We start from the raw sequence: 18995 nt of genomic DNA, 5'->3' as shown, positions 1-18995 counted from the left end.
TCTTTTAGTACATATTTTTTCAAAATACAACTTCTAGGCATACTGATTAAAACACTTCCAAGACAAAAGTAGTTTCCATTATATAATCCTGAAGTAAGAGACTTTGAAGGTTTCAGCCTCCTTATCAGAACATAATTTATATCATGGTGAAAACAGTGAATGTTTTATAGTTTACTGCTGTGCCTCCAGGGAAAATTGGTAGTATCAGTAACCAATCCACTCAAAGTGAAGATTAGAGGAAGAATTACAACAACTTTATATTGACTGCAACAGGCAAGGTGAGAGGGCAGGTTATAAAATTGCAGAATTATTTTTGACCAGGCATAACTTTATTGTTTGTTTTGGTTTTTTTTTTTTTAGTTTGAGAAAGACTATGTTTAACATTGTTTAATATCAACCATAAGACACATTTTACTATTTTATAATTTCAAAATGAAATGACAGTTTTTCCATTTTTAAGGCAGTTAGGTATACAAAAAGATGTTGTGGAATGTATTCCCAAATATGTACTTCTATGGTTTTCTGTAACTTTTTCTGATAATAAACTTAATGCCTGGTCTTAAAGAAAAAGTATTACATAATTTTGAAGCCTTTCTTCAATTGCTAGAGCTTATGAATATTTTTAGTTTTTCAGTATTATAGTGAATACATTGTATATCAAAATGTTGACCATATCTATGATAATGAAAAATATTTTAATTCATGTTTAAAGTAGAATAAATTTTATTCCATATTAATCACATATACTCATTCCTTCCCTTTATATATATACACATAAGCATTTTCACAGATTTCACATCACAATCCATTTCAGTCTTTATGTTCTATTACTCTTTGAAAAGTTATGAGTTTAAAAAATCAGTAATTATTTTTTATTTACTAACCTTGCTTAGGGTAGGCACTGCTTAGAACCAAGGAAGCAGCTCCTTATGTTTCCCCTCCACTGGTCATAGGGAAAAAAATGAAATACTATTTATATCATAAAAATAATTTTTATTTCCTTTGTAAATTTCTATGTCCCAAATTAACTTTTTTGTGAATTAAGTCTATGATAAGAAATACTTTAGTTTTTAAACATTTTGGTTTGTGTCTACTGAAGGCCCTGGAAATTCAGGGTAGGAGGGCTATCTAAATTAAGTTTTCATTTACTCTTACTCAGTTAGATTATACTTTTTTAAGACTGTACTCAGAATAGCCCTAAGGTTTCTTGTAGAGTAGCTAACTGCATACTTTTTGCATTTTGTGGTTTAGTCAGTTTGGTCTAGATAGTGAAGAGACTATAATATCATAGAATTTACTGGTAATGTTTTCTGGAAATGAATATCCATCACTTATTGAAATGCCAACTAACAGTGGAAATTAGGTTGAGGAACCAGACCTTCTGGTAATGATAGAGTTGTCTAGATAATGCTGATATGTATTTTCCAGAATTTTAAGCATGTATTTTCAGGAAACTTTTTCCTTAGTGAAAAGTGAATGAAAATGTAAAGAATAACTCCGTGTTTTTCTGCAAGTCTTGAGAGCAAAGTTGATGACAAATATGGAAACTAAGAAATGACTAAGTGGAATGACTGGTCATTTTTTAAAAAATAATTTAAGTGGTTTTTGCAGTGTAAATGTTTGATAAGTAAAAAGTAGAACGTTATTTTAAAGTTCTAATTTCAGTCAGTTTACTTTTTTTCTCAACTTTCTCCTCTGAAAAACATTCAACTATAATTTCATAAGGAGTAAAATTGAGAATGATTTTTGACTAGTGTCCATCTTTTTCTTTTTTATCAAACCAGAAATACTGTATTTTAGTAGAAGCACCCTACAAAAAATCTGTTAGTTTAAAAAATAAAAACTTTTTTATACTTGATCAAAAATTAATTCATTCAGGTTATCAACCAATGTTTATGGGGAGCTTACTATGCACTAGGGACTGTGCTAAGCCCTGGGGAAATGGAAGCTGAAAGACTGCCCTCAAAGTCCTCCCAGTCTAGTTGGGGAATCCAGCAGGCAAAGAAATAGGTATAATATGTTGGGGATGAGTTCAACAGGAGTTAAGCATAAAACACTAAGAGAGCACAGAGAAAGGAATCAGTTCGATTAAATGTATTAATTCTGTGTTGTCTTTACAATATAGAACAATATTGTCCATTTAAGACTCCTCTAAATGGCAGGTTAGAACTAGGAATCTGGATTTTGTTGCTGGCCTTTTAGGAGACTAATATGTCTCAAGTCATGTGATAGCCTTAATTACTATGTTACATCTTTCAAATGTGCCTCCCAGTGGTATTCTGGGAATAAGTGAGTTAATACATAAAAAGCACTCCAGTTTATTTTATATTAATGTGTGTGAGTGACACTGTGTGTATGTGTGTGGTGTGTATACCTGCCCTTCTTTTGAAAGGAATCCAGTCTTTCACATCTCACAGCTATTAAATTTGTCTGAGCAAAGTAGGCAGTGAACAGGTTTTTTATTTTGGCCAATTCAGAATCAACAAAGTTTGAGGTTTTGGGGGGAGAGGGTGGTTTCATTTTCCTCTCTTTCTTCTTTTTGCTTTTATTTTTGTAGTAATGTTATGAGGCTTGATACTTAATGTCTCCTCAGTCTTTTCAATCTGTATATTTTCAAGCAAAGATTTAATAAACAGCTGAAAGCAAAACACTTTAAAACCTAATGTTAAAGGCAATGTAAATGCACAGTATAGCAGTTAGGCAAATTAATGTACTTAATATTCAGTGAACTTTAACAGGGAAAAAGTTGATATAGAATAATCACATTTTTAAAATGACTTCTCATTGCTTTGAGTTGTGGAAAACGTCTTCTAAATTATCATGCTTATGTTCAGAATTTAAATTTATTGTCTCTCTCTAGAATTTAAATTGGATCTTTTATGGATGGACCCAGGAAAATGAATTCTCACTTTCTTATATTCTCAATACTGTACCACTGTAGTAGATGAAAATAATTTTCCCTTATTCAATCCTTTCTCATGTTAACTTTCTTCTTTTTTTGTTTTTAATTCTAAAGGATGTTTAATTCCTGCATATACAGATTCTGGGAATGCAAGATTCATTCATACATTCAGTAAGTACCCAGTGAGTACTTACTTTGTCCCAGGCACTGTTATAAGTGTTATGTGAATGTATCAGTGAACAGAACAGATGATAATCCATGTCCTTGTTTAAGCTTACTTCCAGTGGAGAGAGACAGACAATAAGCAAAGAATAAATAACAAAACAAGGAAAGGGGGTAGGGTGAACAGGGGAATGGGGTTAGGTTGCTGTTTTTAATGGGTGTTAAAGGAAAGCTTCACAAAGAAGGTGTGTCACTTGAGCAAAATTTTGAAGAAGAAAGAAAGCCATGTTTTCAGGAAGACTAGCATACCCAACCACGAATAGCATACCCAACCAAGTCAGAAATTTGCTTAGTGTGCATTTTGCACAGCAAAACAGCTAATATGTCTGGTGTGAAGGAATGAGGGGGAGAGTAGAAGTCAGAGGGGTAGCAAGAGGCCAGATCATACAGAACCGTATATAAATGAGTGCAAAGCAATGCCCTATCCCCAACACTGGAATTATTCACTAGAGATGTATTTTTAAAAGGGGGAGGTGGATGGGATTGTACAGTTTAATACTTGCTATAAATAAAAATATGAACAAAGTGTACAGGAGAGCAGATACGACGTAATGACGAATAATTCCTCGTAGAGAAAGCAATATTTAAAGTAATTGTTGCAAGATGAGAAGACTGTCAATTATAAAAAGTATTAAGGCATCCCAGCTAGTAAGGCCAGTTAAAATATTATTTTAATAATTGAGGTGGGAGAACAGGACTGAAGTGAGAAACTAGAGATGTTAAGTTATTAAGGTATTAGAAATTTGGAATGTGAATGGTAAGAGATAGAGAAGTAGAATTTGAGGATAACTAAGGATTCTAATTTCAGTGAAGGAGTGGATAGCAATCCATTAACAAAAATAGGGGAATATAGGAATATTGGGAAAATGATAATGAATTGTATACAGTGTTTTGGATATATTGAGTTTGAGATGCCTGGCAGACATCTAGAGCAAGGCATCAAATAACTTGCACATCTATTTGAACCTTATTTATTAAATGTCCTACTATGAGTCAAGCCCTGTGCTAGGAACTAGACTACATACTTTGAAATACAGGCTTGGAGCATAAGTATAGATTAAGGAGTCAGTGGCGTATGTGTAGTCTTTGAATCCACAGGAGTAAGGGAGATAAGCTGGAAGAGGCTATTGAAGAGACTGAGAACCATTAGGATGACTATGAGGTTGATATCTTGGATATTTGCTAACTAAAAAAGACAGTAAAGGAAACAATTGAAAATACAGGCAAATACAGAAAGCTTCTGTTGGTGCTAAATGTCTTTTTTGTTGTTGTTAATTCGTCACTGCAGTAACAAATCTGAATACAAAAGAAATACCTGAATTATATGAGTATACCCTTCATCTTTTTTGGTAGCTGTACTTGTGATTTGCAAAGTACTATGACATTGTTCAAATAATTAGTATCAGTGTTAAAGACTTAGGCTAAATTATATTTTAAGGATTGAACACACAGAATTGAAGTAATTTTGTCCTTGTCTATATAATAAATATGTGTCACAATTTTGTTAGAAACATACCTGTCTTCAGGTTGACTATCTAGAGCATGTCACAAAAGATGTGATTTGAACAGACTTCAGTCTCTTGTTAGAGTGAGGGGAAATTGATCAAACACTAAAAATTGTATACAGTTCCTGGTAGTTTTTAAATAGAAATAAGTACTGTAGGATTTTGACCAGTTATTGGTTAGCACAATTATATTTGGATATCAGTTTATGAGCCAGTTAAAGAAATGCTAACGAATTTAATTTTTTGATTAATATTTGGAAATAAATAGTACAGATCATTAGAGACTAGCATAGTCAGGAAATCTTCCCAGAAGATATGAGATGTAACTGAAGCATAGAAACACTGAATTGTATTCACTATTGGTGGTGGGGCTGAAATCAGGAGTCACATTGTCTCACTGATGTATTGTCCACCATGTGGCTACTTCTCCCTGCTTGCTTTATACTTTTTCATAAGCACTAATTTACTAGTCTCAAAATTTAGGGACCCCTTACCCCACTTCCTAGTGTCTTACATACTCATTCATGTTTACATACTCCCGGTCACTACCTGATTCCATGACTAACACAGGAAAGCCTACTAATTTGTGGTTTGAATATTCACTGCTATACCTCTGTGGTCTGTATAGACACCCAGACACTGTAGACTCAAGGCCCTTAGCCTTTGATGTTTCTGAGTTTGGAGGAGTTTTTTCATATAATATATGAAAAGTACAGTTTTCAAAGAATATTCTCTTTCTGAAATCTTTGAAATATGTAGAGGACTTTCTATAGCATCCAGAAAAACCCAATATGAAATAAATATTAACATTTTACCAGGTTAAATAAGGATAAACCACTTTAAGATTCACATTTATTAAAAATTCACTTTTAGATGAATATTTAGAAAAATATGTGGACTATGGGATGACTATACTTGTGGAGAATCTAGCATATTCTACTGCAAGATGTTTTTATAATTCTCATTTTCTCTACTCATGTATTCAGTCATTCAACAAGCACTTATTGAAGATGAACTATTTGACACAAGAAACTAAAGTTTTAATAAGTATAGTGAGGAAAATGCTGTGATAGAGGATTGCACAGGAACACTAAGGGAAGGAGAGATGGGGAAGGGGATCTAACTCAGAAGTGGGATGAGGAGAAGAAAATCACATAGTGTTTCCTAAAGAACAGAATGTTTGACCTGAACTTTAAGTGATGTCCAAATGGTTTTGTGTGCCATTTTGAGTTAAGCAGTTTGAGTTAAATACTTGAGGAGGGTGATGTGTATCCTAAAGATTAAGCTGTACAAGGACAAGATAACAATTTTCCCTTCGGAAGAGTCTCTCTGGCAGTGGGGATGTCATTGGAAGATTCATGAAGCAAATCAGAGAGTTGGATTAGGAAGCTATTTCAATAGTCCAAATGATGAGAGAGCATCCAAACTAAGTAGTGAGACAGAGAGGAGGGGGCAGGTTTTATATAAATATGTATATATGTATGTGTGTGTACATATATCTATACACACATATATATGTATATGTGTGCATATTTTATAATAATTTTTTATTAAACATATGATAAAGTTATTATTTTCACCTCAGGTTGTATGAGGCAAGCCCTTAAGTTCTAACAAGAACTCATTGTTAGAATAGCTAACCTTTGTCATATAAATATTATAATGCTTACTATCTCTTTTTTCCTTTAAACTTTAGTTCTACGTGTATTTAAAGGCTGTTGAAAGCATATGACAAATATAGAATTTTTTTTTTTTTTTTGGTGGTACGCGGGCCTCTCACTGCTGTGGCCTCTCCCCCCGCGGAGCACAGGCTCCGGACGCGCAGGCTCAGCGGCCATGGCTCACGGGCCCAGCCGCTCCACGGCATGCGGGAACCTCCCGGACCGGGGCACGAACCCGTGTCCCCTGCATCCGCAGGCGGACCCTCAACCACTGCGCCACCAGGGAAGCCCCCAAATATAGAATTTTTTAAAATTGACGTATAGTTGATTTACAGTATTGTGTTTCAGGTATACAACATAGTCATTCAATATTTTTATAGATTATACTCCTTTTAAAGTTATTATAAAATATTGGCTGTATTCCCTGTGCTGTACAATATATGTTTCTAGTTTATTTTACACATAGTTTGTACTTCTTAATCCTCTACCTGTATCTTGCCCCTACCCTCTTCCCTCTCTCCACTGGTAGCCACTCGTTTGTTCTGTATGTCTGTGAATCTGTTTCTTTTTTGTTATATTCACTAGTTTGTTTTACTTTTTAGATTCCACATGTAAGTGATATCATACAGTATTTGACTTTCTCTCTCTGACTTATTTACTAAGCATAATATCCTCCAGGTCCATCCGTGTTGTTGCAAATGGCAAAATTTGATTCTTTTTATGGCTAAGTATTATTCCATTTTATATATATATATATATATATATATATATATATATACACACACACACACACATACAGAGTACACTTTCTTTATCCATTCATCTGTTGATGGACATTTGGGTTGCTTCCATACCTTAGCTATTGTAAATAATATTGCAGTGAACATGGGGGTGCATGTATCTTTTTGAATTATTGTTTTTGTTTTCTTCAGATATATACCCAGGAGTGGACTTGCTGGATCATATGGTAGTTCTAATTTTAGTTTTCTGAGAAACCTCCATACTGTTTTCCATAGTGGCTGCACCAATTTACATTCCTACCAACTATGTCCTAGATTTCCCTTTTTTCCACATCCTTGCCAACATTTGTTGTTTGTGGTCTTTTTGGTGATAGCCATTCTGACTGGTGTGAGGTGATATCTCATTGCAGTTTTGATTTGCATTTCTCTGATGATTCATGAGGTTGAGCATCTTTTCATGTGCCTGTTGGCCATCTGTATGTCTCCTTTGGAAAAAATGTCTATTCAGGTTTCCTGCTGACTTTTTTAATCAGGTTATTTGTTTTTTTGATATTGAGTTGTATAAGCTGTTTATATATTTGGTATATTAACTTTTTATTGGTCATATCATTTGCATATATTTTCTCCCATTCAGTAGGTAATCTTCTCATTTTGTCAGTAGTTTCCTTGGCTGTGCAAAACCTTTAAGTTTAGGTTCCATTTGTTTATTTTTGGTTTTGCTTCATTTGCCTTAGGAGACAGATCCAAAAAACAATTTGCTCAATTGATGTCAAAGAGTGTTCTACCTATGTTTTCTTCTAGGAGTTTTATGGTTTCCCTTCTTTAATTTAGGTTTTTAATTCATTTTGAGCTTTTTTTTCCTATACAGTATGAAGAAATGTTCTAATTTCATTTTTTTACATGTAGCTATCCAGTTACCCCAGTACCACTATTGAAGAGTCTTTCTTTTCTCCATTGTTTATTCTTGCCTCCTTTGTTGTAGATTAATTGATCATAAGTGTGTGGGGTTTTTTTCTGGGCTCTCTATTCTATTCCATTGATCTATGTGTCTGTTTTTGTGCCAGTACCATACTGTTTTGATTATTGTAGCTTTGTAGTATAATCTGAAGTCAGGGAGTACGATACCTCTAGCTTTGTAAAGATTGCTTTGACTGTTCAGGGTCTTTTGTGGTACCATATAAATTTTAGGATCATCTGTTTTAGTTTTGTGAAAAATGTCATGGCTATTTTGATAGGGATTGCTTTAAATCTGTAGATTGCTTTGGGTAGTATAGACATTTTAGCAATATTAGTTCTTCCAATCCACCCATAGTATCTTTCCATTTCTTTGTATCATCTTCAGTTTCCTTCATTGGTGTTTTATAGTTTTTAGAGTTTTTTACTTCCTTGGTTAAGTTTATTCCTAGTTATTTTATTCTATATGAGGCAGTTTTAAATGAGATTATTTTCTTGCTTTCTCTTCCTGATAGTTCATTATTAGTGTATAGAAAATCAACAGATTTCTGTATGTTAATCTTATATCCTGTAACTTTGCTGAATTCATTTATTAGTTCTAATAGTTTTTGTTTTGGGTGGAGACTTCAGGGTTTTCTGTATATAGTATCATGTCATCTGCAAATAGTGACAGTTTTACTTCTTCCCTTCCAGTTTGGATGCCTTTTATTTCTTTTCTTTTCTTTCTTTCTTTTTCTTTTTTTCTTTTGTCTGACTGCTGTGGGTAAGACTTCCAATACAATGATAAATAGAAGTAGTGAGAGTGGGCATCCTTGTCTTTTTTCTGATTTTAGAGGGAAAGCTTTTAGCTCTTCACCATTGAGTATGATATTAGCTGTAGGTTTGTCATAAATGGCCTTTATTATGTTGCAATATGTTCCCTCTATACTAATTTTGATGAGAGTTTTTATCATGAATAGTTGTTGAATTTTGTCAAATGCTTTTTCTGTATCTATTGAGGTGATCGTGTGATTTTTACCTTTGTTAATGTGGTATATCGCATTGATTGATTTGTGGATATTGAACCATCCTTGCATGCCTGAAATAAATCCCATTTGATCATGGTGTATGATCTTTTTACTTATTGTTGAATTTGGTTTGGTAATATGTTGTTGAGGATTTTTGCATCTCTATTCATCAGAGATATTGCCCTGTATTTTCTTTTCTAGTATCTTTGTCTTATTTTGGTATCAGAGTAATGATGGCCTTATAGAATTAATTTGGGAGTGTTCCTCTCTCTTCAGTTTTTTGGAATAGTTTGAGAAGGATAATACATATATTCTTTGTATGTTTGATAGAATTCCCCTGTGAAGTCATCTGGTCCTGGACTTGTTTGCTGATTCAGTTCACTACTGATTCAATTTCACTACTAGTTTGTTTAGATTAACTCTTTCTCCCTGATTCAGTTTTGGAAGATTGTATGTTTCTAGGAATTTATCCATTTCTTCTAGGTTGTCCAATTTATTGGCATATAATTGTGTAGTATTCTCTTATGATTTTTTTGTGTCTCTGTGATATTGGTTGTAATTTCTCCTCTTTCATTTCTTATTTTGTGTATTTAGGTCCTCTCTTTTTATTCTTGATGGGCCTGGCTAAAGGCTTACCAATTTTATCTTTTCAAAAAGCCAGCTCTTGTTTTCACTGATCTTTTCCATTGTTTTTTGGTCTCTATTTCATTTATTTGCTCTCTGATCTTTATTATTTCCTTCCTTCTGCTGAATTTGGACTTTGGTTTTGTTCTTTTCCTAATTCCTTTAGATAGTAGATTTTGTTGTTTACTGAAATTTTTCTTGGTTCTTGAGGTAGGCCTGTATTATAGTAAACTTCTCTCTCAGAATTGCTTTTGCTGCAACCCATGGATTTTGGAAAGTTGTGTTTTTATTTTCATTTATATCAAAATATTTTCTGATTTCCTCTGATTGCTTTGTTAACCCATTGGTTTTTTAGTAATAAGTTGTTTAGTCTCCATGTTTTTATGTTTTTTTCCATTCTTTTTTCTAATTTCTAGTTCCATACCATTGTGGTCAGAAAAAAATACTTGATATAATTTCTATCCTCTTAAATTTATTGAGACTTGTTTTATGGTCTAGCATGTGATCTGTTCTGGAGAATGTTCCATGTGTACGTGAAAAGAATGTGTATCCATCTTTTTTGGTGGAATACCCTGCAGATATCTACTGAGTCCAACTGGTCTAAGTGTAGTTTAAGACCACTGTTCCCTTATTGATTTTCTTTGTGCATGACCTGTCCATTGATGTCATTATGGTGTTGAAGCCCCTACTATTATTGTCAGTTTCTCCCTTTAAGTCTGTTAGTATTTGCTTTATATATTTAGATACTCCTATATTAGGTGCATATATATTAATGAATGTTATATTCTCTTCTTGTATTGATCCCTTTATCATCATATAATGCCCTTCTTTGTCTTTGTTTTAGACACTGTTTTAATGTCTATTTTGCCTGATATGAGTATTGCCACCCCAGCTTTCTTTTTGTTTCATTTGCGTGATATATATTTTTTTCCATCCTCTCACTTTCAGTCTGTGTGTGTCTTTAGCTGTGAAGTGAGTCTCTTATAAGCAACATATAGATGTACCTTTTTATATCCAGTCAGCCACCCTATGTCTTTTGATTGGAGCATTTAGTCCACTGATATTTAAAGTGATTATTGGTAAGTATGTACTTATTGCCTTTTTGTTGTTTCCTGGTTATTTTTGTAGTTCTCTCTTCTTTTCTTCTTTTAGTTTCCTCTCTTGTGGTTTGATGATTTTCTTTAGTGTTTTTCTTGTGTTCCTTTCTCTCTGATTTTTGTGTATGTGTTGTAGGTTTTTGATTTGTGGTTACCACAGGGTTCATATATGTTGACCTATAACTATATCTACTTGTTTTAAAGTTCTAACACGTTCTACAAGATCTTCCTTTTTTACTCCCCTCCCCCACGTTCTGTGTTTTTGATATCATATTTTACATTTTCATGTCTATCTCTTAACTGTTTAATGTAGTTATAGTTGATTTTACAATTTTTGTCTTTTAATCTTCATACTAGCTTAAGTGGTTGATTCATAGCATTTCCTATATATTTGCCTTTACTAGTGGGATTTTTCCTTTCCTATAAATTCTTACTTCTTTTCTTGTTGTAGCCTTTTCTTTTCCACTTAGAGAAGACCTTTTAACACTTCTTGTAGGATCAGTTTAGTATGGATGAACTCTTAGTTTTTGCTTGTCTGAGAAGTTATTTCTCTCTCCTTCAATTCTGAGTGATAACCTTACTGGGTAGAGTATCCTAGGCTGTAGGTCTTTCCCTTTCAGCACTTTAATATATCATACCACTCCCTTCCAGCCTGCAAAGTTTCTGCAGAAAAGTCAGCTGAAAGCCTGATACCTTGTATATGACTGTGTTTCTCTTGCTGCCTTTAAAATTCTCTCTTTATCTTTAACTTTTGCCATTTTAATTATGATATGTCTTGGTGTTGGCCTCTTTGGGTTCATCTTGTTTGAGACTCTCTGTGCTTCCTGTACCTGGAAATCTGTTTCTTCAGCTTTGGGAAGTTTTCAGCCATAATTTCATCAAATATATTTTTAACCCCTTTCTCTTTTCTCCTTCTGGGACCCCTACCATGTGCATGTTAATGTGCTTGATATTGTCCTGGAGGTCCCTTAACTGTCCTCATTGTTGAAAATTTGTTTTTCTTTTTGCTGTTCTGATTGGATGATTTACATTGTTCTATCTTTTGGATCATTTATGCATTCTTCTGTATTACATAGTCTGCTGTTAATTCTTTCTAGTATGTTTTTCATTTCAATTATTGTAGTCTTTAGCTCTGACTGGTTCTTTTTTATGATTTCTAGTTCTTTGCTAAAATTCTCACCTGTTCATCTATTCTTTTCCCAAGTTCAGTTAGTATTCTTATTACTAATACCTTGAACTCTTTATCTGGTAAATTATCTGTTTCGTTGGTTGTTCTTTCAGGTTTTTTTTTCTTGTTCTTTCATTTGAAACAAAAACTTCTGTCTTCTTATTTTGTTTAACTTTCTATGTCTCTATGAAATTAGGTGAAACAGTTAACTATTGTGGTCTTGAAGAGGTGTTCTTGTGTGGGAGCATCCTATGTAGTCTGCATGTGCCCAGTGGCTTTGATGTTAGAACTGGATCTGAAATGAGCAAGGGTCATGCCTTCCCCTAGGGTGTGCTGGCAGCTATCACCTTGGTGGGAGGTGGGGCTAGAGATGGAGGGGCTAGAGCTAGAGCCAGGTGTGAGCCTAGGCTTTTCCTGTGCTCATTAGGCATCACCACCATATCAGGGGTGGTGGTGGGTCCCAAAGAGGTGGAGCAGAAGCCCTGAGGGTCAGATCTGAGCTTATTCCATTCCCTTTAAGTATGTGTTCTCCCCACTCCTGGCAATGGCACCTTCTCCCCAGAGGAGAACAGTGCTGGGGCAAGAGGAGCCAGAGCCGACACCCAGTCTTGGGCACATGCTGGGATGGTCATGGCACACCAGTCAGAGTTGCAGACCACTCCCAATCTGCTGCCTCCATGAGTGTCAGCCATGGCTGCCCTCACCCTGTTCACATGCAGTGCCCGGTCCAAGCCGGCTCCATCCCCACAAGAGCCCACTCTCCTCAGGATCAGTACCTCTGCCCTAGAGGGAGCTACACCAGAGCAAGAGGGGCTGGAACAGGCACCTGGTGCAGGCTGGGTCATGCACTGAGCCAGTTGTGGGAAACTGGCCAGAGCCCCGTGCAGTTTCAATCTACTTCCTCTACCTTTTTCAGGGAGCGAGCAAGCACATGCACACTCTGCATGAGTGAAGTCTCGATTTCTTACAGTCCTCCTTTAGTTCCCACTGGTTTTCAAACCCACTAAGGGTACTCATCTTCCTGGTTTTGAACCTTAGGGCTGGGGTGCCCAAGATGTGGTTCAAACCCCTCACTCTTCAGGGAGGATCTTTGAGCCCCTGATATCCCCCTCCTCTTCTGTGTCCCCTCCTTGGAGCACAGGTCCCAACCTGATCACTTCCCCTCCCTTCCTACTCGACTCTGTGATCTCACTTTACAAGCTTGGTTGTAGGAGAGTCTTCCTGCCAGTCTCCCGTTTGTTTTCAGTGAGAATTGCTCCACGTGTAGATGTTTTTTTTATGTGTTAATTGGCAGAGGTGAGCTCAGCATCCTTCTACTCTGCCATCTTGATCTCCTTCTGGATCAGATATTTTAAACATTAAAATCAAAATAAACATTCTGAATATATATCAGTTATGTTCAGTGTTCAGTAGGCCAGGTATAATTTGAAGTATTTTTTATATTAATTAACTAATTTAACCCTCCCATCAGCCAGTGAGATACATATTGCTTCCCCTATACTGAATAAGGAAATGAAGGCATAGAGTAGATAAATAACTTACCCAAGTCACATATTTAATAATTGCCAGAGCCAGTCTTTGAATACATTACAGAGTGGCTCCAGAGTCAGGATATATTATACAAATAAATTGTTCTTTGGAATGTATTTTTCCCTGATTATAAAGGAACAAAGTCTAATAGTAGAGATTATAAACAACTCATATCTCTGAACAGGGTAGTAATTTTATTATATATAATAATATTAATATTATATATAATATAATGTAATAATTATTAACATTATTATTTTTAATAAACATAGTAGATTTATTTTTTATTTAATTTTATTTATTTGTTGTTGTTTTTTTTTTGTTTGTTTGTTTGTTTATTTATTTATTTGCGGTATGCAGACCTCTCACTGTTGTGGCCTCTCCTGTTGCGGAGCACAGGCTCCAGATGTGCAGGCTCAGCGGCCATGGCTCATGGGCCTAGCCGCTCCGCAGCATGTGGGGTCTTCCCGGACCAGGACACGAACCTGTGTCCCCTGCATCAGCAGTCGGACTCTCAACCACTGCGCTACCAGGGAAGCCCAGTAGATTTATTGAGTGGTGCTATCAACATGTCAAATATAAATACACTCATTCATTAATTGTGGAGTTTTCTCTCATTTTTAGGTAGGTGTTCTAATCAATCCAGAGTGAGTGTTTTGATTTTCTGTTGGCTCTCTGTTTTAAATAATGCTGAGAAATTTTTTCAGTGAGAATTTTAAATCTGTTTACTCTGCTTATATGGCACCTTATATGGCCTTTCAATTTTCAAAACCGTTGAAAATGTGCTTGCCTACTATATGGTCACTAAAAGTCTATTAAGGGTCTACACTCCTTTCCCAAACTTTATTTTGAAATATTTTAAAACTACAAAAAAGTTGAAAAAAGGAGGTAAAATGAAACTTCTAAATTCACAACATTTGCTTCTTCGCTTTTAAAATTTCACTCATATATCTGCCAACAAGAAGGGTATTGTCTTAAATAACCATAGTTCCATTATCACATCTAGGAAAATTAATGATACTATAATACCATTTAATAAACAGTTCATATTCAGGTTTTTCTAATTGTGCCTAAGATGTCATAAGTAATTTTTTATTTGCTTACCTATTTTGTACAGCATCCAGTCCAGATTAGCACTTACCTTGGTCATTATGTCATTTTAATTTCATTTAATCTCAGTTAATCTAGAATCTTTTTTGTTTGTTTTTCATGACATTAACTTTTTTAAAGAGTCTGCCTGAGCCAGTTGTCCTGTAGAATATCCACTGTTTTGGTTTTGTCTATTTTATCATGATTAGATCCAAGCCAGACTTTTTTTGGCAAGAATACAGTAAGTGATGTGTGCTTTTTTGCATCACACCAGGTGGTATATAATGTCAGGTTGCCCCACTATTGGTGTTGCTATATTTAGTCCTGAATCTTTTTCTGAGCATTTTAATACATTCTGTTGATCTACATGTCTACTCATGTGTCATCCCCACATTGTTTTAATTACAGAGACTTTTTACAATATATATTGATACTTAGTATTTATTTTCAGTCATCACTCTTTTTTTCCCCAGCATTTTTCTAGCTATTCTTGCATAGTCTTCTATATGAATTTTAGAATCAACTTATCTAGTGCTGGGGCAAAAACTATTTTATTGAAATCACATTAAATTCATATATTATCTCAGAGAAAATTGGCCTTTATGTGATGTTACATTGTCTTAGAACAAGGGATGTCTTTCCATTTGTTCAAGACTACTTTTATGTCTTTCAGAAGTATTTTTACATTTTCTTCATACTGTTTTATGTATTTTTTGTATTCATTCAAGTATTTTCTCTTTTATGATAATCTTATAAATGAGGTATGCTTTTTCATTATATCTTCTAACTGGTTGTTTGAATATGTAAAGGGTATTGATTTTTATATATTACACTGACTTTCTGATTTATTAGTTCTCTTATTGGTTGTGTTAGCTTTAGCGTTGATTCTTTTGGACTTTCTGGGTATAAATTATATTATCTGAGTAACAGTTTTACTTCTTTTCCAATTCTTGAGAAGGGCTTGCAGTTTTCATACAGACATCTTTATATTGAATTTGGCAGGAAAGATCTTTGCCTTCTAAAATTCTGTATTTTACTGGAATATAATAAATTATATTTCATTTCTCCTAGCCGTCGATAATCAAAGCATAATTCTCCCTGTGCCCCATATAGAGATTAATGGCAATTTCCAAAACTCAGTTAGGATGCATAGTTATAGTGTTGCCTAAAACAAATAACTCTTTGGAAAGTTTCATAGAAGGGAGGAGAGAGGTTCTCCTATCCTTAGCACAGTGCCTTGTGCTTGGTGGGTTGCCCATAATCATTTGGTGATGATATGTAAGATTGCTGGATATATGTTCTGGCTTCAGAATTTGGCACTTTGTTTGGCCTGCTTTGTTTTTGCAATAAATCTGATCATCTTTTTTCTTTCTTTCCTTTGATCATGGTCCTGACTTGAAGGTTGGTAGAGTTTAAGGAAACTAAAAAATATATAATTCTGCTGTTCCAATCAGTCAGGTACAAGTGGGGTATAATGTCATGTTCTGATTTTCCACAAAGTAAAATACCCAAAGCATCTCCCAAGAAGCATAAAATTTCTTCATTATCTTCTTCAGAGTGTATTAATGTCTGGACAATTAGGAAAATTTTAAAATAATACATTTCAGTTTTATAGTAGGTTTAGAAACATTACTAAGGGAAGTAGTTAATTAATGTTTTTAAAAAGAGTCCTAGAACATTAATTCAAACATTCTGATGACTAATACACACAGTTAACACTGCATTGTAGAATATGAACCCGGTGGATATGGCATAGATTAATTCATTCAGTTAATATTTGAGTTAACTCTTGAGGACCTTCTGTGTTTCGAGCATTTGGACCAGGCACTATGGATACAAAAGTGAATTAAATCCGCTCCTGACCACAGGGGCTAGACAAACACTCAAATGGGTCTGGAGGTTTGTGACTTAGATGCATGGGTTTCAGTAATGGTACTGCTGCTCCTTGGTTGTGTGACCCATCTTCTGACTTATTTTCTGAAAGCTGCTATTTCCTCCCTTTAAAATGGTGCTATCTTTATTATTTATTAATTAGCTATCTTAAAATTCTTAACAGTTGTCAAGTTTTGTTTTGTTTTAATTTAAGAGATTCTCTAATTTTTCCATTGTTATCAGTGGCACTACCAGTCGTATAAGGTTATTTGCTGATCTTTAAGTTACTGAAACTCTTTTTACCAGAGTTTATTTTCTTTGCATGCTCATGGATGTGGTCCCAGCTATTCTGCTGGAGGTCTGAACTATAGCAAAAAAATGAAAGCAAACCTGTGCAACTGTTACCCCTGTGCTGAGGCACGAGATTAAGCTTCTCCTCTCAAGTCTCATCAGTTGCAGGTTACAGCCATCTCCCAGTAACTGGTCCTGGAAGCAAACTCCTCCAGGTGGATGGGCGTATAGACCTCTGTTTAAGGACCATTGTGGTCCGTAGGATCTGCCAGGCCCTTGATGTACTACAAACATTAAACTGACAGATAATAGCCAGTTACCCAGAGGATTTATAGCTTCTGCTGGCTGAGAGCCCCCAGTGAACTCTGGAAAACCCATTTTCTGCCCACACCTTGAGAAGAGGCCTGCTTTCCATGCACAGGTCCTTGCTCAGCACCAAGGAAGACACGGCCCTCCCATTCCCACACCTTGCCTGACACACGGGCTCTGAGATCCCAGGAAAAAAAAACTTCATCTTCTGAGATACTGTCCAGCGTTTGCCATCCCTCTTGGCTTAGTCTTCGTAGACCTCTGGAAAGGAACTAAACATGATTTCAGATGTTAAAATCATTAGACAAAGTGAAAAAGAAGATGCTCACATAGAAGATTAAGTGGCACAATTATCAAAAGATAAAAATTATGAAGGTAAAAATAAAATGGGCTGCAGAGTTAAATAACAGAATAAAACTTCCCTGAGCAGAAGAATGATAAGATTCTGCAGATTAAAGGGCTATCAAGGGCTTCCCTGGTGGCGCAGTGGTTGAGAATCCGCCTGCCGATGCAGGAGACACGGGTTCGTGCCCTGGTCCGGGAAGATCCCACATGCCGCGGAGCAACTAAGCCCGTGAGCCATGGCCGCTGAGCCTGTGCGTCCGGAGCCTGTGCTCCGCAACGGGAGAGGCCACAACAGTGAGAGGCCCGCATACCGCAAAAAAAAAATAAAATAAAATAAAGGGCTATCAAGTCCCAAGAAAGATTAATAACAACAAAGACACACTTGAACATACCCTGGTGAAAGCAGTCTGTTGGCATAATTCCCTCTTTCAGGGGAGGTCAGTCTTTTTTCAGGCCTTCATCTGATTGGATGAAGCCCACTCACATTATGGAAGGCAATCTACTTTACTCAAGGTCTGTTAACTTAAATGTCAATCCCATCCAAGAAATACTTTTCACAGAAGCATCTGGAATGTTTGATCAGATAAAAGTGAAATAAAATATAGATTTTTTGTGTGTGGTAAAATTTACTTAAAATAGCAAAATATTTGGGGATGCTTTTCCTTAAGCTTATTCCTTTCTGTATATTCTCTATTGAAAGCTTAAACAAACATGTATGATTGTATTTCCAAATGATATTATTTCAGTAGGCAATCTAAATTTAAAACTAAGCCTTATATTGGGTTGGCCAAAAAAAGTTCGTTTGGGTTTTTCCATAAGATGTTATGGAAAAACCCAAACGAATTTTTTTTGGCCAACCCAATATCTTTAGAAAATTCATGTTAAAATTCTAGTTTTCAACACATTCTTATCCTGAAGTTGAAACTGTAAAACATGTAATTTTTTTCTTTGTACTTTCATAAGCTAAGGATGTAGATTTGGGGGGTTTTTAGTTTTTTTTAAATTTTCATCATTTTGAAATTACTTTCTAATTGGATAAGAATTTTAAAATCAGTAGTCAGCCTTGGCCTATTTTATGGCAGTCAGATTATAGTAGTGAGAACACGTATGTAAGATGTTGCTAATTCCTGAACCCTGTGGTATGACCACTCTCATTTTAAAGCCAGTGTGTCATGCCAGACTATTCTTTGCGGTTGCAGCTAGAGAGGTTTGTGAGAGTGTGAGGGCTGAGGAGGTGAGGATTTCACCATTAGTTCTGTATACTTCCGAGTAAAGTCTTACAATAAAGAATCAGCATTATTTGAATATTTTAAAATATGTTTTACTTGGGTTTTAAAAAAAACTTTGCAAGGCCAGTGTTATCTAAGAATAAAAATGTCTTTCCATCAAAATTACTTTGTTATTACATTTAAGACAGAACTGTTAATTTGGTGTATAGTATTTCTTCAAAAAAGGACATCCGTTTTTACTAGACTCTTAAGGTCAGAAATGATAATTTATCCTTTATAATTTATCTTTTATCACTGAGTGCCAAATAGCCACTTACAACTAAATATTAGCTGATTGAATATAGGTAGTATAGTGCTTTACACTTCACTGGCTAACAGTACATACTGAGAGTATTTTTTTATTATTATTACTATTTTTTTTTTTGCAGTACGCGGGCCTCTCACTGTTGT

General features: G+C 35.1%; 1 protein-coding gene across 21 annotated transcripts in view; it reads left to right on the top strand.

Moving 5' to 3' along the window:
* Window positions 1-18995, top strand: part of AHI1 (Abelson helper integration site 1) — a 320407-nt gene that overhangs the window by 100593 nt on the left and 200819 nt on the right. For 14 of the 21 annotated variants that reach the window (XR_010836052.1, XR_010836050.1, XR_010836051.1 and 11 more), the window contains one exon: window positions 3017-3073. The exons of the other annotated variants lie outside the window; for them this stretch is intronic. Coding sequence is in view for 7 of the 14 variants with exons in the window: in XM_067010855.1 (XP_066866956.1) it covers window positions 3017-3073 (57 nt within the window). In the remaining 7 variants the exon portion in view is untranslated. The remainder of the gene's footprint in view (window positions 1-3016; window positions 3074-18995) is intronic. 21 annotated transcript variants of the gene reach the window in all.

Source organism: Kogia breviceps, chromosome 13 (genome assembly GCF_026419965.1).
Source record: "Kogia breviceps isolate mKogBre1 chromosome 13, mKogBre1 haplotype 1, whole genome shotgun sequence".
Lineage (NCBI taxonomy): Eukaryota > Metazoa > Chordata > Mammalia > Artiodactyla > Physeteridae > Kogia > Kogia breviceps.
The sequence above is the reverse complement of the archived record's forward strand: the minus strand, read 5'-3'. Positions and strand labels throughout refer to the sequence as shown.